This window comes from Juglans regia, chromosome 4 (genome assembly GCF_001411555.2).
Source record: "Juglans regia cultivar Chandler chromosome 4, Walnut 2.0, whole genome shotgun sequence".
Taxonomy (NCBI): domain Eukaryota; kingdom Viridiplantae; phylum Streptophyta; class Magnoliopsida; order Fagales; family Juglandaceae; genus Juglans; species Juglans regia.
Genome location: NC_049904.1, coordinates 3,966,283 through 3,989,503, shown reverse-complemented (window position 1 = coordinate 3,989,503; position 23,221 = coordinate 3,966,283). Strand labels below are relative to the sequence as shown.

The 23,221-nt window shown below is 37.1% G+C and overlaps 2 protein-coding genes across 2 annotated transcripts; one reads left to right on the top strand and one right to left on the bottom strand.

Annotated features, from left to right (window-relative positions):
• Window positions 1–14,568: 14,568 nt before the first annotated feature.
• On the top strand, window positions 14,569–15,099 carry LOC109006733 (uncharacterized mitochondrial protein AtMg01250-like). Its single transcript, XM_018986110.1, has one exon. It carries the CDS (start codon window positions 14,569–14,571, stop codon window positions 15,097–15,099), a length of 531 nt encoding a protein of 176 aa, XP_018841655.1.
• A 4,173-nt stretch (window positions 15,100–19,272) lies between these two features.
• On the bottom strand, window positions 19,273–22,768 carry LOC109006734 (protein FAR1-RELATED SEQUENCE 5-like). Its single transcript, XM_035689125.1, has 3 exons — window positions 22,736–22,768; window positions 19,755–21,869; window positions 19,273–19,329 (listed from the first exon to the last, which is right to left on the bottom strand). The coding sequence occupies exons 1-3, from the start codon at window positions 22,766–22,768 to the stop codon at window positions 19,273–19,275; spliced, it is 2,205 nt and encodes a 734-aa protein (XP_035545018.1).
• Between the last annotated feature and the right edge of the window lie 453 nt (window positions 22,769–23,221).

The following is a 23,221-nucleotide window of genomic DNA, read 5'->3' as shown; positions in this document are numbered from 1 at the left end:
AGGAGAACCGAACAACACCACCCAGTACAACCCAACCACCGCCTAGGTTCTCCACCTCACACTATTACTCCACGCCATAGTCGACTGAAACATACTCTATTTTTCTACTCCGAGCTAGAGCATTCTACCAACCACCACGGAAGCCCAGTCCTCCACCACCCTCTCGGCTAATCTATGTTGTGTTGTGCTGCAGCATATCCTCCATCCCACAGTCTCTATCCCCAACGACTTCTGCTCTAACCACTGGCTCTTTGCCCATCTCGGTAAGACCCCTAAACTGCCACCTCTCCTCTTCTTTTCTCCACCGTTGGTCAATATCACGAAACCTAACATTTCCCCACATTATACAGAGCTCGTGCCTCCGTGAGCCACCATCACAGGGTATCTCCACCCTTCTCGACTGTTCTATAAAACTCTCACTCTCTTTCTCTATCCCTCCATCAAGTTAGCTTTCTCGTATTGTATTCTGTTTTTCATGGGGGTGTTTTGTGTTTCGTCTGTGATGTTTCAACGCACCGTTTTATTATTGTACACGTGAAGGGATGGGTGGGGTTTCCAACCGCAGGTGCAAGTAGAGTTTTTCAGCATCAATTGGCATACTCTCCTTAATCACAGTTGCGCGGTAAACAACCTAGCCTTTACACAAGTTACGTTGAATCTTATATATTATGCTTTTGTACTTTCTAATATAATTTCATTCATTCAAATACCATAACAAAGATAGACCATGTTAAGATTTGGAAAATATTTTATCACTGATCTCATCATTACAACATTTTCAAATTCTCACATAAAATATAATAAATAATTCAACTTTTTTAAATTTTAATTCAACTTTTTCAAATTTTAAAACAATAATAATATTGAAAAATAATATTCTAATAATATATTTTTTTACTTTCATATTTTATTCAAAACCATCTCATTTCATCTTTTTCCAAACCAGCTGTTTAAGTGAATATGTCACGAAATATTTACTTTCCGTTTTTGCATTCGACTTAACAGACCCAACACTAACTTACGTGCATTTTTTTAACGGCTTTGCACGACATTCTTTGCATATATATATATATATATATCAGCTTGTTGATGAACGAAAGTTCTGATCTATAGATGGTAGATCTCCATGAAATTAATGTGTAATGTGTAATGTGTACGTCCCGGTCCTATATGTGGGAAAGTCAAATTACGTTGGTAGCCTCTGATGATCTGCATATACTATATTGGACAATGCTAGCTAGGTTACACACCAAATATGCACTTGAAATATGAACACTAGTGTAAATAAGTTTTTTTTGTTTACTTTTTTTAAACATTTTTTAAACATTCTTAATCATTAAGAAAAAAAATAAAACATAAATATAAATTCACTAATAGTCACTTCCTTAACCATTAAGAAAAAATAAAAAAATATGAGTGGACACATTACATATATAAATATATACATACTTGGCGGGAGCAACGTGCAAAGCATGTTTACCTAGTTTTATGAAATGATTATTTCTAAAAAAATATATATATTTTATAAAAATGATTGATTTCACTTAATAATTGAAGGCATAGTGGAGAAAATCTCAATCTTATTATCCGGGGACCATATCTTGAGTATGAGATTATGTATTGATTATGAAGGGTAAAATCTCAATCTTATTGTCTAAGTTACCAATATAATTATTGTTAAGTTGGCATTATCACCACCTTAAAACAAATGATGTAAGCCTTGCAAATCTCATTGGCTGGTTGGATTACATGAATAATTTAGTCAATAAGTTAATTGGTGGGCCTATAATAATAGTATAGGTATATCTGATAGACTCCGATAATACATATCTCAAAACATTCTCACCTTCATTATGGCGATTGAATGTAGAAAAAGTAGTTTCGTTAATTAATAGACATCTTCACTTTTTAGGTAAAATTACATAGATCATGATAGCTCTCAAGGAATAGAAATCTCTTATTCAAACGTTGATCAGAAAATTAAAAAAAAAAAAGAAAAAAAAAAGATGAAAACTTGAACATCTCACTTGGCAAACCTCATTGAAAATACAGAGATTTGAAAACCAATCTCTAAAAAATATGAACCCCAATTTCTTTCTTTCTTCCTTCTTTGATCCTTAAAGACATCTTCCCCCATATTCTGCATTTTTGAACAATGTTTGTTTTATGTCTTTAGAACTTAGTAGGGTTCCCTGGTCCATATCCTATAATTTCAGGAGTGAAAACAGTATATAAGATCACTTGTTCAACAAATTGATTAAAAAAAATAATAAAAAACTTCCACCATAGTGAAATTGCCAGATAATTAAATTTGGTACCTTTGAGCAAGAAGCTTGCATTGCAAAGTCATTGAAACAGCTAATGACACATTGTTGAATCTGAAGGCCTAATGCTTCTAAGGTATTCACTGTTGATAGCAGCAGCCCTGGCTTCCCTGCACAGCAAATCTTAATCCTTGTATCCACATTCCCCCTCTCCACATCAAACTGCCAAGGCAACGCGTGCAATAATCGATGAAACATATATGTGTATATATTTATATATGAGAAACCATACAAGCTGCAATGATGCCCAAAACTATCAATTTTCAGAATCACCTCCCAAGCAACCCAAAAAACGCATGCAATATATTCCATTTTCCCTTTATATTCCATGTTAGAGAGTTCATATATAATAATACAATATACTTTTGTGGCCCTTACCGTGTACGAGATGAAACTTCACGACAACACCCACATCTTCCCATTTACCTTCTACTAAATCAATCTTGGGTATATAGTTAGGACAAAGTTTTGGTATCTCGTACATTCGTATCCCTTTAGCCTCAAACAAAGCACGAGCTGGTGAGCCTCTGTTTTAGGAGGCCAAAAACAGAGTCAACGGTTGCACCTCTACTGCCAACGACTGAAGCTTCCCAGCCACTTGTCGTTGTGCCCCATAGCCCAACCGTGAGACACTGCCCAGGTCAATCACCATTACACTGTCATAAGCTTTTGTATCTTCCTTCCGTGTTCTCTCTTTCTCTCACTCTCCATCTCTCTCACGATGCTCTCGGACTTCAAAGACAGGCAAGAAATCTTAGAGAATCCAAGAATTGCGAAGTTTTAGATATGGTATAGCAGTTGCCTTTACCAACCCTGTCAATACAAAACTGCCTGGGAAACAAAATTAATTTCACTCCTTCTCAAAAATCAAAGAAACGCCTCAGACAATATGCATATAGATAGTTTGTTTCATAATCTTTCAGCACGCACACAAAGGGGAAAAATGAAACCTTAATCCGCAAGCAAGCGAAGTCAAGGAAACAATTTGCCATTCCCAGGGCACATCCCATCGGTTCAAAATGGGCCAGTCCAACCCAGTTTCTTGAAAAAAAGCTTACCATAGGGTATTCGTAACTTGTTCTGTTTTTGGTGCAGGAAACAAGGGCTTTCTGTGAGGTTGAGGGTGCTGTTTTCAGATGTGTAGAGTGCTGCACGGTGGGCTCGTCCGTTCTAATTAAAGTTTACGGCAGCCTCGTAGTCTATGTAAGGAAGTCCATCCTTAATCGATGAGGATGATTGAATATCGGGGATTGACTCTGTTTCTATAAACTTGTAAAAAAATTTGTCTTTCAACTGGGTTTTTGTTAGAATCAGCCTTTAATAATACACATGAAAAAAACTTGCCTCAGTCCGTCTGTGTACCAAAATTTACGATAATGAAAGAAATAAACGGCAGGCATAGCAAACATTAACCTGAGATGACACGCAGACTTCTTATAAACAGCAAAAAAAACTTGCCTCACTCCGTCTGTGTATCAAAAATTTATGATGATGAAAGAAATAAATGGTAGGCGTAGTAAACCTGGTGATTCTTGGCCACTTCGCACCATTGGTGGAGGAGACGTTTGGTCTTCCGACATGTTGCAAATCATCGGTGAAGTCGAAGGGTCAATATATGTGGTATATTCAACAGGCATTCCAAAAACTCTTCACACAACTTTTAATTTTACCATACAAACAGAATTAACGAGACTTAACGGAATATAGAAAATGTTAACAGAAAACAAGAAAATCTGTTAAAACAATAATTTTCGTTAGATAGCCACTTTGTATATATATATATATATATATATCTATATATGCAACCTTTGACTGTCATGGCCGAAAAAATTATTTGAGCTAATTTAAAACTGAGTGTATCGTGAAAAAATACTTTTGGAAGACATGATCAAATGCTAGCTAGGGAAGAGAGACATGCATAAATAAAACAAAAAAATTAGAATAATTGAGGTACATATATACGGTACGTAGTCTTAAGAAATTTATATTCTCTCTGACGCAACAAGCCAAGCCATGCCTATTGTACTGATCATGATGAGCTTGCATCAGCTTGTAGAGTTTTCTTGGCGTACGGACGTGATGATCAAGAAAGGCCAAGTACACAACCCGATCAATTGCACATAATAAATTCTTTCTCAGTAAAACGCTCTGGCAATTTTTACTTGAGAGTATTTTCTTGTTCAACATACAAGTTTTACTTTCCTGTATTTGCCCTGTTGTGGGCATTCTTTCTTTCCGTAATGGCATAAGATTTATTACTCAGTATTGACAAGTTACAGTTGTCTGCAATAGAATCTGAGCAAATCATGGTTGTCGAACCATTTCTTGAGTTTATTTCTTGCACATTTTACAGAGATTTCGGATAAAGCTCGTGTTCTTCGACATGGTCCATGGTTTTTTTTATAAGAGTTCTCTCATACTGATGTGGGATTAAGATGGAAATTGCGCCAGATTTCTACTATCTGCATAGATTGTGCGTCTTTTTGGATTCGGCTTTATGATTTGCCGTTGAATTGCATGAATACTTCGGTAATCCATATCATTGGTAATTCTATTGGAGAAGAAGAGGATATCGATTTACCAGAATCAACACCGGCCTAGGGAGAATTCTGTAGATTGGATATCGTTAAATTGGATATCCGTCAGCCTCTTCCACGCATTAAACGTCTATGTTTATGCAAATTTGAGACAGTTTGGATTCACTTAAAATATGAGAAGTTACCGACCTTTTGTTACTATTGTGACAAATTGGGGCATTCGGATAGGGACTCTGAATTATGGGCAATTCATGTATCACAATTTGAGAAAGAAGGCTTCCTGTTGACGTCATGTTTCGCGGGCTTGGGCAACTCTACGCAGGTAGTGCCACGATGTGATTTATTTGGAACCCCCAGCAATATTCTGGTGCAGTTGTACGGTGGTAGTTCGTACGTCCATGACGGTGGATGGAAAATAAGTGTTGTGAAAGTAAAAAGAGATAACTCCAAGATTTACGTGGTTTGACAACATGCCTACGTCCACAGGGGCCTGGGAAGGGAAGTCTCCAATATAATATATCTATTTATAATCACTCATGGATGCTCATATCTCACTGTATAGAGAAGGTTTGAGCTCTTCCTATCTATCTTAAAAATCCCTCTTGATCCGTCCGTCCCCCTTCTGTCTGTTGATCGTCCTATCCTAAAAAGTCCTCTTTAAGTTGTCTGGGCATCCCCTTTTATATGTTTGCCTGACCCTTTACTGTACATGGCAGATTGCCATGAGTTAGCAGATTCCCCTTACGTGCACACTTCTACGTCTTCTTCTGACCCTCTGCCATTTTACAGCCCTAATATCTCTCGTCTCCCTCTTGCCTCCCTCTGACATTTGCAGCACTTATGTTTGTAAATGAAAACAGGGTTTTCGCATAATTGCATACATGTTCATGTATATATTTGAAACTGGGTTTTCATGTGAGAAATTATTTTTGGGTACGTGTGTATCACGACCCCAAGCCGAGATGGGGCATTGTCTCGGTGGAGCTCCTCTAGTCACTCGGGAGTGGAATATACTAGGTGACGTCTCCTGGGTTAGGATCAGAAGGGATGATAACTCTCTCGTGCAGACTCTGTGGCCCCTCAGCTGGCGGGAGCTAAAGGATGGAGACAAAGTCGTTAATTCATAAGATGAAAAATTTTAAATTTACTTTGGGGTTTTCAGGCTGTTTAGCAGTGAACTGTGAAGGTCGTAGTGGGGGTATGGCATCAGGACATTAATCTTGAAATTTTCTCATATTCTAAATACTATATTGATGCATGGGTCACTGATTTGAACTTAAACTGTAAATGGCGTATGACTACTGTGTATGGTCACCCGGAGGTTGGGCATAGAAATGGCATTTGACAATTGTTAAAATCTATTTTGGTCTCTCTGATTATTCCTTGGATATGTTTTTGAGATTTAATGAAGTGGTGTCTAATTTTGAAAAACAAAATGTGGTTGAATTCATTGTGAATGTTAAATGCGGAATTTTAAGAATTTCATTGATTCATGTAATTTTCAGATTTTAAGAATAGAGGGGGCTTTTTTCACATGGCCCAATATGAGGGAAGTGAAGGCTTTCATTTAGGAGAGGCTTGACAGGCTTCTAGCTAATCTTGAGTGGATGCTCAAGTATCCCTCTACAAAGGTCAGCAATTTTGCTCTTACTCATTCTGATCATAATTGTTTACTCCTTGATACTTGTGGGTCTGTTTATACACTACGGAGAAAAAGGAAGCTATTTTGGTTTGAGGCTATGTGGATTGGGGCTGACGGGTGTGAGGACATTGTTTGCAATTCTTGGGATGCTCGGCCTACTGATAATGTTGTAGTTAATTTGTAGCAATCTATTTCTCATTTTCCACTATTTCTAAAATGACTCGTTCGTTCTTTCACAAATTGATGCTTAACCTATCCTCTGAAGGTGAGTTGGAGGATGTTCTTAATAACGATAACGGATCAACATCAACTCATCGTCACAATTGCTAATGTCGTAAGTATATTCGGCGTGATCATATTCAAAAGCACAAATGGTTATTTCGTGATTATTTTGCAGAAGCACTAGTATATCCCTCGAATCTATTTCGAAGGAGATTTTGTATGAGTCGTCCTCTGTTTCTTCGTATTCAACATGAGGTAGAAGCTTACAAGTCCTACTTCATTCAAAGAAGAGATAATGTTGGAAGACTCAGTCTATCTTCATTGTAAAAAATAACTGATGCACTTAGAATGCTTGCTTATGAAGTAACTGTTGATTTTATGGATGAATACATACGGATTGGAGAAAGCACTGCAATGGAGAGCCTAAAAAGATTTCTAACTGCAACTATAAATATTTCTTCTAATGACTATTTACGGTCTCCAAATGCCGCTAATATTGCTCGAATGCTCGTTTTTTGTGAATAATGTGAATTCTCAGGGATGTTAGGAAGTATTGATTGCATGCATTGAAAGTGGAAAAATTGTCCCCCCGCTTGGAACAATATATACTTCAGCCATTGTCGTAAACCAACTATTATACTAGAAGCTGTTGCTTCGTACAATCTTTGGATATAACATGCATTTTGGACTACGTGGTTCACATAACAATATCAATGTGCTAAAGAGATATTTCATTTTCACTGAACTTGCCCAAAGGCATGCTCTTCTTGTAAATTACTATATTAATGAAAATAGCTACATTATCGAGTACTACCTTGGCAATGGTATTTATCCAAATTGGTCAACATTTTGGAAGACTATTCCATCTCCATAAGGGAATAAAAAGAAACATTTTATAGCATCACAAGAATCAGCAAGAAATGATGTAGAGCGTGCATTTGGAGTCCTTCAACAACGCTTTGGAATCGTTCATGGACCTGCTCGAATGTTCAAGATCATGGATCTAACAGATATAATGAAAGCATGTGTTATTTTACATTACCTGATCCTCGAAGACAAGCATGATGATAATCAGGGTCTCGAGCTTGAGTACAATCAAGTTGATGATGATCTTCCTCAACTCTCGCACAATCTGACAATCGAACTTATGGAGTTCATTCAGTGTCATCATGTAATTAGAGACACTTTGGCACATCATCATCTCCAATCAAACCTAATTGAGCATCAATGGAAATTATATTCCCAAAAGTAGAATAATTGCAATCTACTATAATTTCTGATGTTATTAGTAGTGACTAGATATTCCTAGTTGTTCAACTTTCATTCTCTAAAAAATGTTCTCTTGATATAGAACATGCCATGTAAAGCGGTATTATGTTCATTATCTGTAATAGTTTAAGCAATTGTAATGTTTTGGTTACCATCTTCTATCCATGCACAAAATCATTGTAAAAAACGTTAAGCTTCTAGAATATATACTACCAAAGTTACAAAGTATAACATACAAAGTTACAAAATTTCTTAACAATAACAGCTAACCAATGATGCAAACTCACTGATTAATGTTGAAAACATTATACAAATTGGAGAATGCATCAATAAGTAATAACAGATAAATTTTATAAAAAAACTAAGTCACTGATCCTCAGCATTGCGTCTCACCACGATTTTCCTTTGATGTTGCTGGAAATATGCCCGTTGCTGTCCAAGCAAGGTGGTCACATCGATCAACATAATTCGCTCCTCTCTCTCCACCCACTCACTCTTCGCTCTCTCTTCTGCTTGTAACTGGGCAAATTCCAATCTCTCGGACTCCGACTTCAATCTCTTATCCTCGTTTCGTATTTTGTGTCCCTCTCTTTCTTGATCATATTGCATTTTCTCGGCCTTAAGATGTAAAAATTCTTTCTCCTGAGCGTGTGACTCCTCGAGAAGAGTATACTTCATCTTCCTCAATTGAACAATGTCCACTGTTTGCCTGCCTTGGGCCTTACATTTGACTTTCTCAGCTTTCCTTCCCATTGGTTGCTCCAATTCAACGACATCATTGTCGAAGACATTCTCCGCCTCGATATCATTTACTGCATCTACAAATGTAGCTAAGGTACGAGTCGGGCCCGAGAACATTGTCGACCTTCGTACTGGACCTTCTTTTGTACAACGCTAAATCCATTTGGATTGGTCTTTTAATAGGTGCCAACAATGCTCGAACTGAAAGGAAGCAGTATTCTCCAGCGATTGGTACATAATCTTCGCTTTGTCAAACTGGCAATTATAGAGAGAAACATAAAAATAATTACCAAACAGAATGGTAACAAAAACTAAAAAACATTAGCACCTATAAAAAGTTATTAGTAGTGGATGGTTATACATTGTCTTGCTCGATAATACCACTTTGATTCAACCCTTCAACTTGGGCCAGTTTTGCGCAAAATTTGTTGGTATCCTTTTGAATTGCCGACCACTGATGTATTAAGGACCCAACATTCCGCTCAGTTATACTTTGTTTAAACTCATTGAAGTAAATCAAAATTTTATTCCAAAGTTGGGTGTGTTTTTAGTATATTCCCTAGATGGCATCTACACAGGTATTTAGGCTTGCTGAGACAAGTAACTTGTCTTCTTCTTCGGTGAAGGTCACACCCTTGGCTGATTTTTTTTTATTGAGAGATGCTCTATTTGGGGCGGGGGTGGAGAGTCTTCTAACATCACAGGAGATTGTTGAGTTTGACTAATGTAAGTGTGGTCAATGGGAGGGTCCTGACTGAAGATGGTCGTGAAGTACATATGTTCATGGTCTTGGGAATTCATCTCTAACAAATTCTAGACACACAATAGTTGGTAGACATGTTTGAAACTTAAAAACAATAGATTAGAGATTTTTGGAATAGGCTCAGGAAAGGAGTGGTAACATGTAGGAAATGTAGCACATCCTCAATTGCTGCATCAATCGGTTGCTAGTAGTAATTGGCCATCCAAGTTACCCTGCCATAGAGTATGTCCCAACTTTCTTTTGTCCCCACTCAATTTTGTCGTCATCATAGCTAAGGGGGATACACAAGGACAAAGAACCAAATGAACAAACTACTCCACCAAACAAAATTGAACAACATGGGGTGTAGCACAATAGAACACCAAAGGGTACCAAAATAACCCAACCAACAAAACCCATTATAAAAGCATGCAAAAATCAAACACAACATAGCCAACTGCAAGAAAGAATGTAGATTTGAAGAAGATGAAATGATGTTTCGCATAGATATCTCACATCAAAACTAATGAAATAAAAACCTAATCCAACGAAAAAAATTGAATATCACAGCTCAATCAAAACTGAACAACAAACTCATCAAAGTAATCCAACGTCAGAAAATTGAATAGCATCCCTATAGTGTAGTTAGAATACCTAAATCACAAAATTGAATACCAAGTTTCACAAAACTGAACAACATACATGTAGATATCTAACAGCTAAGTTTTACAAAACTGAACAACATGTATAATTTTGTGATTTAGGTAAGCATGCCTATAGAGATCTCATACCATCTTTTTTGAACAACAACTCTAAATTGTTAAGCAAGATGCAATATTAGAGCACGAATATAGAATAGTTGATATATTTCAAAGAAGTAAATAATCTAATGAAAGCAAAGAACTTTACAACTGGGGGCTTATAAAAATAATCCAAGACTTTAGGTTGAAACAACATGGAAGAATCACAATATAAGAATGAAAATAAGAAACTTTTAGGTTTAAACACAATTGAATAGTAAAGAGATGCAATTAATTCAACCAATGGAACTGAATAACAGAACAATAAAAATGGAAAATTAATCCAACTATAAGAACTTAATAATAGAACTAAGAAGATGGCAAAGTAAGAAAACTAACAGAACTGAATAATAGAACAACCAAAATGGCAAAGAAATCCAACCGGCAGAATTGAATAGCAAAACAGGAAAAATGAGAAATTAATACAACCAACAAAACTGAACAGCATGCCTAAATGACAGCAGAACAGTAAAAATGATAGAGAAACACATTAATTGCATAACAGTGAAAAAGAAATTTTGGGAGGAGACTCATAATGGTTTTTTTATTCAGGCACTGGTAAGCATATAACACAAGCTCAAATCGCTGCAAAACAATTGACTTTGTGAAAGTTTCACAAAAAATGACCATATGGGGTACCCAGCCATATCGAGCTCTCCTCATTTACAGAAGTTGTGATTTTGCACATTTATCACATTCAATTTAACCATCATTACAGCCTAACCATCATCACAATCTAATTACACATACAGACCCTACGACAGCCTCTACTAAGTCAAGAATTAAAGCTGCAAAGAACAAAACAATGACACTAAGAAAAAGCAAATAAGGAATCAAGAACAAGAACCAAAAAACCAACAACTGGTGAAGCCAACCAACACAGTAATAAGAGAGCAAAATGAAGTGTCAGCTTGCCCAAATAGAAAACAAAGAAGCAGATATAAGTAAGATTTTAGATCATATTGTTTCCTTATTTGATTGTTAACTTTGAACATCCAAAAAAGTTATCAAAGTTTACAATCCACAAAACTTATGATTTTTAACTCTGAAAATAGAAAAAGTTACCAAACCTATTCATAGAAAAAATGCAAGCTCACTTGAATATATTACAGAACATTTATCCAAACAGAAAAAAATTTCATGCAAAAATCCAAGCACATAAGCATGTGAAAATCTTCATAAAATCATACATGTAGAGCTACATTGAATAAACCCAAGAAAGTACACAAAACATGAATTTCACAAGCAGTTCATCGAAAATGGCAACCTCGTTGATTTTAACTACTACATCAGCATCTTAAATTACACAGAATGAAATGACAAGTTAGATCGAATAAATTACACAACAATTACACAAAATAGAAATCAAATAGGCAGTACAATGTCAATGGCAAGGTAACTGATAATGAAACAAAGCACATTAGAGTTGCATGTGAAATTATTCATAAGAATAAAATGACAAGCTAGATTCAATAAATTAGCCATAAATTTAACAAAACAAAAAGGAACGGAAGCAGAGAATCTATATGGGTTGGTCACTGACAGTGAAACAAAGCATCTGCTATGTCAAATTCTAGGCATATTGAAATGCCAAAGCTAGATTGAATAGCAGAACACATAAATTTCACAAGAAGTGAATCTGTATGGAATGCTTACTGATAGTAAAGCAAAGCAACATATCAAATTCATAGCATAGTGAAATGGAAAAACTAGATTGAATAACAGAACACATTAATTTTACAAAATACAAATAAAAAAGTAGTATTTCGTGATGGGTTGGTCACTCATTTTACAATTTTTTCTTTCCGAAACCTGTACAAAAATCGCTATTATATAAACCCCAGAGAACCATACATTGAAACCATTTTGGTATAGTGGGCTAGGGTTTTCGAGTTCTACCTCAACATTCAACAATGGAGTTATAGAGACCCAAAGTGGTAGAGCACAAACTAAATCGAGCACAAAATTTCTCTCAGAGTTGACAGCATGAGAGACAGGGACTATGTGTGTGATTTTGTGAGAGATGAAATGGTTATCGTGAGGTTTTCATGTGAGTTTGTGAGACAAAATTTTACCTATCGTGAAAAATTTCAGAGGGGCTGCCGTCAATGGACCTGACAAAGTCAAAACAGTTACTCAAAAAGGAATGTGAAGGAAAGCAAAATAAGAAAGCAGTTGTCTCTCTAAACCCTTTAGAGGGACCCTTTGACATACTAGGAGTGGAGGCTACTGACCTAAAATAGGAAGATACTGAAGCTGAACAACCCATTCTCGACACCATCAATGACAACAGAACAACAAATGGCTATGAGGACTCACATGACCTAGGGTTACAAATAAACTCCCTAGACCAATTCATCTCTGATCAAGTCCATGCTTTGAAACACTCCAAGGAAAGTGCCTCCTGGAAAAGAAGAGCAAGGCATTTACAAGTCCCCTTCCTGCTTGTGATGCTCATAACAAGGGTAAAAAGATTAAAATTGATGGAAGACATAACAAGAACTTGTACAATTCAGACATGGTGGAGGTTGTTGAACAACCCCACCAAGCACAATGAGTGGAATTAGTTGGAACTATCGGGGGCTTGGGGACCCCAAGAGAGTTCATGACCTGCATCAAATGGTGCAAAAAAAGAACCAATCTTTTGTTTTCTTGATGGAAACAAAGTGCAAACGGCTCAAAGTTGAAAGCATAAAAAAGACTCTAAGGTTTAAAAATAGTTTTGTAATAGACTGTGAAGGTCTTAGTGGAGGGATTGCATACCTCTGGAAGGAGGATTTTGAGGCAGTTTTTCACTCCTATACTCGAAACCATATATCCCTAATGGTTAAAGGGGTTGAGGAAGGTAATGATTGGCTACTTACAGGCTTTTATGGTTGCCCCATCACAACTAAAAAGAAGGAAAGCTGGTAGTTGTTACAAGCTCTCAAGCCACTGAATCATAAAGGGTGGTTGTGTGTAGGGGATTTTATTGAGGTGCTCAGTTTTGGAGAGAAGTGTGGGGACCCTCTAAGATCTCACAACCAGATTGAGTCCTTTAAAGCCACTAGTGAAGCATGTGGTTTGTGTTATACGGGATTCATTGGCAATAAATTCACTGCTCAAATGAAAGATTTAAAGGGGGGGCTTTTACTAAAGAGAGGCTTGATGGAGCCATCTGCAATGCCATACGATCTAAATCCTACCCTAACTCGAGGGTGCTCACTCTCCCAGCATTAAGCTCTGATCACTGTCCAATTCTTGTCACTCTAGATGGGAGCCAACCCCTACTTTCTAAGAGTGATAAGCCCTTTAGATTTGAGGCAAGCTGGGCCCTGAGAAAGGAGTGCTATAAGGTGGTGGAGGAAGCCTGGAATCATCCCAGACAGGCAGATAACAAACCAAGCAATGCATTTGTGGGACTTACTATCTGCAAACAGAAACTAGTGCAGTGGAGGAAGATGGTTTATGGCAAGCCACAAGAAGAAATGAAGGCTCAATTAGCTCTATTAACTGATTTACAAAAGGGAAATAGAGGACACCTCAATGATGCAATTAAGAAAGTGCAAAGAACGGTGAATATACTACTTGAAAAATAAATTCTCAAGTGGAAGCAGAGGGCAAAACAAAAGTGGTTAAGTGAGGGAGACAGAAACACCAAGTTTTTCCACCAATGAGCTTCTCAAAGGAGGAAAACCAATGTGATTAACAAATTGGTTAATGGATGTAGCAAGGAAGTTCACTCCAAAGAAGGCATTAGTGCACTTTTCAAAGCTACTACAAATACATGATCATCACCTCAGAACCAGATAATAAATCAAAGTGTTTAGCCTCACTAAAGCCTCGAGTCACAGCAGCTCAGAATGATCTACTCACAAGTCTTTACACTCAATAAGAAGTAGAGGATGCCCTTTTTCAAATCGAGGGACTAAGCTCCCCAGGACCAGTTGGCTTCCCTGCAACTTTTTATCAAAAACACTGGCTTATCATTGGAGCTCAGGTCTATGATGTAATTTTATTGGTCCTAAACTCCAAAGGTAGTATTACTGAGATTAACAACACTTTTATCACTTTAATTCCCAAAAAAAAGGCCCCCACAAAAGTGACTGAGTTTAGACTCATTTCTATGTGTAATGTGCTCTATAAACTGGTTTCTAAAGTTGTAGCCAATAGGCTAAAGAAATTGTTGCCTTAAATCATTTCCTGCACCCAATCTGCATTTTTTCCTAACAGACTTATCTCTGATAATATTATAGTGGCTTTCAAGGCCTTACATACTATGAAATGTAAAATGTCAGGTAAGGAGGGCTACATGGCTTTGAAGCTTGACATGAGTAATGCCTACGATGGAATTCAGTGGAGTTTTCTTAGAGCTGTGTTATACAAGCTGGGATTCTGCCGCCAATGGGTGGAACTAGTTATGCAATGCATTGAGACAGTCTCCTATGAAATTTTGGTGAATGACATACCTCAAGAATCCTTCCATCCAACTAGAGGTATAAGACAAGGTGATCCCCTCTCCCCTTATCTTTTTATTTTGTGCGCTAAAGCACTTAGCAACCTGATCAATCAAGCTGAAGCTAATGGTCTGATTCATGGTGTTCCAATTGCTAAAGGCCAACTCAGAATTTCTCACCTACTTTTTGCTTGTGACAACCTTCTCTTTTGTAAGACTAATGCCATTGAATGGAGTAAGTTATTTAGCCTCTTGAGAGTGTATGAGTTGGCCTCGGGACAAAGGCTTAACCTTGAGAAAACATCAATTATGTTCAGTAAGAATACAACTCAGGTTGCTCAGAAGTACATCCTTTCCATTGCTTGGATGAGGTCTGCTATGTCTTAAGTAAAATACCTTGGGTTGCCCTCTGTTGTTGGTAGGGATCGATGCAAATCTTTCAAAGGTATCCTAGATAGTGTAAGATTGAGAACAAGCAATCACAATATCAAGATGCTATCCCAGGCAAGGGAGGAAATCCACATCAAAGCTGTGCTCCAAGCCCTCCCCACCTATACCATGAGTGTATTCAAGTTGCCTCACTCTCTTCTCGAAGACATTAACAGTGTATTCCATAACTTCTAGTGGGGGCAACAAGACGGAGAGAACAGGATCCATTGGATTTCTTGGAAATGGATGGGGAAATCTAAATTAGAAGGGGTTATGAGCTTCAGGGACCTCAAGGCATTCAACAAAGCCATATTTGCCAAACAATGCTGGAGATTGATCCAGCAACCCAAATCTTGTGCAACCAAAGTGATGAAAGCCAAATACTATCCAAGATCCACCTTTCAGCAAGCAAAGTTGGGATCCAAGCCATCATTTATATGGAGCAGCTTCCTCTCAACCAGACCTCTTGTTGAAGTAGGTGCTTACTAGAGGGTTGAGAATGGCAGTGAGATACACATATGGAAGGACAAATGGATTGCACATCCTACTCCTAGCAAAAGCCTAAGCCCTGTCAAGGTACTGGACAGTAATGCCACTGTCTCAAACCTGATAGATCCTGTATCAATTGGAACACCATAACTCATGACCCACTCACAGCACTCACGAAATTGAAAGAAAACTAAAACACCATCTCTGGAATCGCCAAAGGACCAGACCAGAGAGGAGACTTATCTGCATTATTAATAATTAATTAGTAGCAAAGTAATTAATATTTTGCATACGCGCACAGTCTCAGACTCTCATGTAATATTCAGCTATATATATATTAGTTTCGGCTGACAGTAAGAAAATGAGTTGAGCTTTAATAATATATTGTAATCATTGAAAAAATACTTTTGGATGAGTACAAATGATAGTTAGCCAGTGATCAACATATATAGACATAATTAATTAATTAAAACCACAGTAATTGAGTTATCTCGCTTAATTAAGCACTTAAGTACTACTTTCTCTATTAACAATAATTAATAGTACTACTCAGAACAGATTTATTATATTTTAATCCCTCTATTTTGTGTCGTTTCTTTATATATTCAAATGCAATCGTCAATAATTTACAGATCTAGATTTAACATCTTAATTTTCACCGAGTGATCATCATGCACGCGGTCCGTACGTGTTCTAATTTCCATTTTTTATAAGCTGATCATTATGGGTCACATTATTTTTCTATATATTTCAGAGTATTCTACATATGATCACCTGAAAGCATTGCTTACGTACAAAACCCAGATACAAAAAGCGTTTCATTTCATCTCAATTCATCACATCTCATTATTATAATTTTTCTAAATTTTTATACAAAATATAATAAAAAATTTAACTTTTTCAAATTTCAAAATAATAATAATATTAAAAAATAATATTTTATTCAACTTTTAACTTTCATCTCAACTCATCTCATCTTAACTCATTATCCCAACGATACCAATCTTCTAAGAATCGGCCTCATTTATTTTCGTAGATGGGATGTAGTTGAAAGTTAAATTAAATATTATTAAAAAATATTTTTTAATATTATTTTTATTTTAAAATTTGAAAAATTTAAACTTTTTATTTTATTTTTTATGTAAATTTGAGAAATTCATTGTAATAATTAAATGATATAAGACGAGAATAATTGTAAAAACAATGGAGACTAATTGTCTAATTAATTACACCTTCTAATTAATGGCTGCGGTTGTTGATGAAGTTGATTGAGAGCAAATTCTTTTAATGGCTACAGTATTTGTCGTCATGACTTCAACCATATTCATCAGAGAATACCTGGTGGCCGGTCCATCCGACCTTCTTCAATAAACAGCCCACTAATACTTGACTGCCACGTAAACAATTTATTTCACTTAAGCTGCATCTGCCTACACCCGAATGGACCCATGTGCTTCGTATACATTCTCCAGTTCGTCGTCTACCCTCCATCCCCCATCCTATGAATCCGATTCCCAACCAGAGCTCGACACAGACAAAATAGAACCTGTTCCATCGTCGTCTCCTCCTCCATCTCTGCGTAGCCGCTCCATCCCATTCCCAAACGGACCTCGACCTAGACGGTATTTCTCATACCTGAGGTATTTCTACCCCACGACGGAGCTCGACCCAGCGACAACTCGACCCCCAACGGAGCTCGACCCGTACGATGGCATGGAGGGAACTCCATTTCCAGAGAAAACGGTAAGATCTCTGGTTTTAATTTTGGTTTGCCCCTTTCACATTTTAAATAGAAAACGATAATGATGATTTGTCAATGAGCTTTGTTGTGTGAGATGATTGATTCTTTTAAGTGTGAATTTGGTGCTTGCTTGTAAGTGTTAATGTAAACGGGTGAAGAAGAAAGGGGAAAAACCGATTGGAAGCTCAGAAAACATGATGCACAGAAAGTGTTTGATAAAAGTTCTAAGAAAAAAAATTATCATTAAAGTGGATCAAATTGTTGATCAAATTCTCGGTTTGACATTGTATTAGCGTTGGCATGGGCCTATTAACACTGCTCGTTAGTACTGCTCGTTAGTATTAGCGTTGGCATGGGCCTATTGACATTGTACTAATTCTGGGTTTGAGATTAGTACTGCTCGTTAATCTCTTGCCTGGTAAAGTTAATTTAAAAGTATATGCAACTTTTCTCTTACCTTATTGTTTGCCTGTGCAAATGCAATCAATTGCTTCGTGTCTGACTCCGGAACACCTTCAGCAATAATAGCCACAACTCGAATGGTTGGCTGCTTCAGAGCATCCATCGATGAGGCGGCAGCACTGTAGAGTTGTCAAATATAATTAATCACAAAGTGTAAACTAATGAAATCCATCATTCGATGAGTGCTGACCTTCTAAAGGATGCAAAGTTGATAAAGATATCAGCAGTAGGATGTGCAGCACAAGCCACCTCAATGCTGCAAAAGAAATTGACGTAAAAAAAAACAAAAAAAACTTCTATAACAATTAACACTTATATATAGGTGTTAATGTAACAATTGTTTTTGTATAGGTGTTAATGTAACAATTGTTTTTGTATATCATTGTACATGTAACGATGATGGTCACCCAGTTGAAATCTGGAAATTATATTTTTGACTTTCAGAGTACGTAGTACTATAATTAGATAAATGGAAGGGTCGAGGTCATTGTGGTTAGCACTGAATTAAGAGGCTGAGCATGGGATTTTCAACTAATTCATGCATTCATGTCCTCATCTGTTAGTTTCTTTTATGCACCATCTGTTAGCATTGTTAAAATTAATGACTTTTCAATATAATGACAGTCAAGGAGAAGTTCGAGCTCTCATTCTAGTTCAAGTTCTTGGACTGCAAGAGGGGAAGATAAAGGTAGCTTTGAGAGACCACTTTGCTACTGTGGCTGCCAAGCGAAGCTACGTATTTCTGGAAAATCTAATAGTTTTGGTAGAAGATTTTTCAATTGCCCAAACTATAAGATGGGTAAACAATGTGGATTTTTTGAGTGGATTGATCTCCAAAAAGAGCAAAACAACTGTTGTAAGACGGCCTTGGAGTTAGCTGAACGGAGGAACGACAGGGTACTTAATGAGCGGCTACGCATCGAAGAATCCAAATTTAAAGCAATGGAGAAGAAGTACAAGGGAGTCTTGAAAGTGTTAATTTTGTCATGGTTATTTTTTATAGTAGTTTGTGGTGTAATTGTTATGTATCCAAAAAATTACAATGGATCTCAGTCAGTGCTACAACTCATGTAATGTGGTGTACTTTAATGTAATGACTACTTTTATTATTGTAATGACTACTTTTATTACTGTAATGACTACTTTTATTAATGTAATGACTACTTTTATTAACAGTTGAATATTGCACATCACAATATTTTCTCAAACCGAAATATTCAATTCTAAATAAATAGAAGATGGTTCCAATAGAAGTGTAAAAATATGTCTAGAAATAAATACAATATAGTTCAATTTCTCTAATAAATACAATACAAACCAATATAAATACAAGAAATACAATATAGTTCCAAAAGCTTTCTTCAGTTGCCTTCAATACATAATTCGGCACCTCCTCCCACTTATAACCAAAACCAAAAAACAGCTTCTCCTCGCCATTCTTACATCGCTGCTGGTACACCAAGATTTGCAAACTCTCCCAAACTCTGCAACGCAATCTGCAAATCAGTTAAATCAAAATTAGCTTACCCCAAAGCTTTTTATGCCTTAACACGTGCTGAAATGAAAAAGAAACATATAAGAGTGCTGTAGATTAAAGCTCAACAATAGATATAGCTAAGCTAAAGAGAGGGAATATTTCACATACAATATATATTCAAAATGCAACTATGAATCCAAGTGTTCTGATATGTTGTCAGTTGTTGGCCCAAAATCCCTACAAAAATAACAACAAACTTTATTAGTTTCGTTAATTAAAAACCAACAAAATACAAATAAGTACAAGGCTACTATACCTCACTGAAGGACAATTATTTTTAGCATGTCCCTCATTCTTGCAAATGCTACAACGTCTTTTCTTTGTTGTTTGTGTTTCCTTTGGGTTCTTCGCTCTCAAAGACTTTGGGCGCCCTTTTGTGGGCACCTGTGGAGGATCCTGCACCGTTTGTGAGAAGTTTGATATAACTTGACTTCTAGATGGTATACATTCATTGATGGGCATCGTTTGTGAACATTCTACATGATCTTCCATTGCAAGTAACTCTTTGTGAACCTTTTCCAAAGCAAGTGTAAAGTGATTGTGTTTTTTAGCTGACTGTGATGCAAGTTCAACAATGTCATAAAGTTGTATCATTGACTTGCTTTTTCTCATCGTAGCCTCATCTTGTACTTGCCACACTTGGTCATCAGAACATGGTATGTCGGGAATGGGTCGACTCTTAGCATTAATAGTCCATCTGTCTAGAACATAATGTTGTGGCAATATATTTAACTTCGCTTTCTTGCCAAAAACACATAATATGTGTCTACAAAGAATCCCCATAAACTCCCACTTATGGCATGTACATGTAGCATGTCCTTCATCACCCTCCAAAGTCACGTGATAAATAGGTGTTTCTTTACCATGAGCTGTCACTCCATATGTCTTGGCCTCACCACTCACATACAATTTTCTTGCTTGGTACCGTAGACTATTGAACAGCTCATCTTGGAAGATCGTGAAAGACTTTCTTGTATAAACAATCGCCGCCTCCTCTTCAATTTTAAAAGGTGTCTTCATTATCGCCCGCGTAGATTTTGTCCGCACATCCTTCTCTTTCTCTTTAAAGTAACGTGCATCTATAGCTTTCTCATACTGATGCACAAAGTCACTAACCATAGTGCTTGAACGAACATAATCTTTGAAAAATTTGTTCATGCTCTCACTCCTCTGAGTTGTTGACATACCAGCACAAAATGTCGAACGCAAGTAGGCTGGTACCCACTTATCCCGTCGGCTGTACAGATTTTGCAGCCAAGTATTTTCTCCTAAGTCATACTTCACCATAATCAAAGCCCATTCTTGCTCGAACTCATCAGTAGTAATTGTCTCATGTATGCAATGACGAAAATCTTTCTGAAAGTCCGGAAACTTGTTGTATACATGGGCCAAGTGTTCGGGAAATTTTTGTAAAATGTGCCACAAGCACAACCTATGAGTTGTATTCGGGAGTACCTCTACAATTGCCTTAGCCATCGCCTTGTCATCATCGGTAATTATCGTTGATGGGGCACGCCCAAGCATTACTTCTTGCCATGTTCTCAATAACCATGTATATGATTCTCCCGTTTCATTAACCAACAAAGCACAACCGAACATTATGGTCTGGTGATGATGATTAACTCCAGAAAATGGCACAAATGACATTTTATAAATATTGGTAAGGTAAGTGGCATCAAATGTAACAACATCCCCAAAATATTGATATGCAGCTCTTGATCTCGCATCAGCCCAAAAACAGCTTCCCATACTCCCATCCTTGTCAACTTGCATGGAGAAAACAAACCCAGGTTCTTTGAGTTGTCGATCAAGAAAGTATGAATATAACCTTTGTGCATCCCCTTCTTCAAATATTTTCCTCCTTTTGCTTCCCAAGTAATTTTCTACATCCTTGCCAATACAACCAACATTAAATTCACCACCTGAATCTTTACTCAACACCGACATTATTTTCCTTGTCGGTACACCGGATTCATTCAAAGTCATAATAAGTTTTTTTTGGACTTTAGTAACTCCCCTATGCCCACAAAGGAAGCTAGTACTTCTCGGTGTAAGTAGAATATGATTATGTCCAACTACAAACTTGTTGACTATCCACTTTTCACCATCTTTCTTTATTCCCATCATTGCCTTACATCCAATCTTTGTCTCAGCGGGTTCAGGGAGTTGTCGATCTGTGTCTTTCCGACTTACTCGCCGAAATCCTTCCCTTGTGCAAACATAGTCTACTGCACAAAGAGTTTTATCATCTTTCGACAATCGAGTATGATTCGTCCAGATTGCGAATCCTTGTCGCCTTGCATATGCCTTGTAAAATGTTTGGGCGTCTTCGACCTCCTCAAATATCATACCAATGAATGGCTCTAACGGACCACTACTTGAAGAGGGAATGACATTCACTCCATTTTCGACATTGACACTATCTTCAACATTCACATCACATTGAATGTTTTCACTTTCAGCCTCAAGTTCATCACTATCAATATTATAAATTGGTTCCTTCAATACAAAACGACATGATTATATATCCATTAGTTATGAAAAATCAACAAAGCTAAAAATAAATAAAGACGAGCATGATTATAACTCCATAATGAAAAATCAACAAAGCTATCAGGGTACTTTTTAGCTCTTATTTTCATATATATCTCTTTCTCTCCCTCTCTCTAGCTATATCTTATATCTATCCGGGAAACCAAAACGTAAAAAAGGAATTAAGAAAATTTACAAGCAAGCTGAAATACAACTCTTGCTGCATGTCATAATTAATATACACTAAAAATATCTTTACACTCTTAAAGTGTAAAAATCAACAAAACTATGAAAGATATGGTTGCATAAGCACTAAGAAAAAATATTCTCATTTAAATATGTTTACTTCGTTTTTTTATTATTTTATGGCTCTAGCCTTATGTTTTCAAACAAGTTGTGTGGCACCTTTGTTTCAGTTGGCGCTCATATTTTTCCTCATTTATTACTTAACCGATTTTTGCTGCAAACAGATATTTTTCTACACCAGCAACTGAGACTGAGAAAGCTCAACAAGATGCTTTGTTCAGGAAGATTCTGAACGAGTCATTGACTTTTCATTTTTGGAACAGCTTGACATCTGCTCTCATTCCAGAGACAGACAGCCTTGTATCCAGGCTTATTGATCACCACTGTATACATTGTTTTGATGTGTTGTGACCTTCACATAAGACTACATTTGTCCAGATCCGGTCAAAATAGAATGCAGCAAATAGCCTTAACTGAAAGCCAAGCTAGATCCTCAAAATATAATGTGAAGTGAACTCTTTCAAGCATTTTGTCAAACACTAGTAGTGTAAAGATTTATAATGTTAAAAAAAAAAAAAAAAAAATACCTCTGGATGACCAAGGTCACTGGAGTCAGCCATGAACAACTCCACCGAATTTTCGAGCAACTATGGTGGGCGACGGACTTCCCAACGGCAGCGTAGTGGGCAACGAATTTTCAATTATTGGACTGGTTTTTTATGAAGTCAGTGTTTGCTCACGGGCCAAGGAGGACAACGACGGCCTTCAAGTGGTGGACTAGTGGCGGTGGATTCTGGCGGTGGATTCTGGCGGCAGATTTTGGCGATGGTGAGTTGCTGGTCGATGGACGCACGCGGGAGTGAAGATGAATTCTGTATTTCTGTGTAGCCGCTGGTAAGTTTCAAATGTTTTACAACTTAATTCTGTGCGGAAGAGTGTAGGTAGCTTATCATGGTATTTCTGATGTGGCGCCCAGCCATTGGTGGGCTGTTAATGTGCATAAAGCGGATTGACCGCTTAGCAGCTGCTCTGTATTCATCAACTACCATATGAATCACGCTTCTGCCGTCAAT

Bases quoted from the DNA above. Each gene is read 5' to 3' on its own strand.
- LOC109006733 (XM_018986110.1), top strand. From the start codon at position 14,569: ATGGCTTTGAAGCTTGACATGAGTAATGCCTACGATGGAATTCAGTGG.
- LOC109006734 (XM_035689125.1), bottom strand. From the start codon at position 22,768: ATGGCTGACTCCAGTGACCTTGGTCATCCAGAG. The intron at 21,870-22,735 runs GTATTTTTTTTT...TTTGTATTGAAG, and splicing joins GTGACCTTGGTCATCCAGAG to GAACCAATTTATAATATTGA. The intron at 19,330-19,754 runs GTGCCCACAAAA...ACTGATTTGCAG, and splicing joins CGGTGCAGGATCCTCCACAG to ATTGCGTTGCAGAGTTTGGG.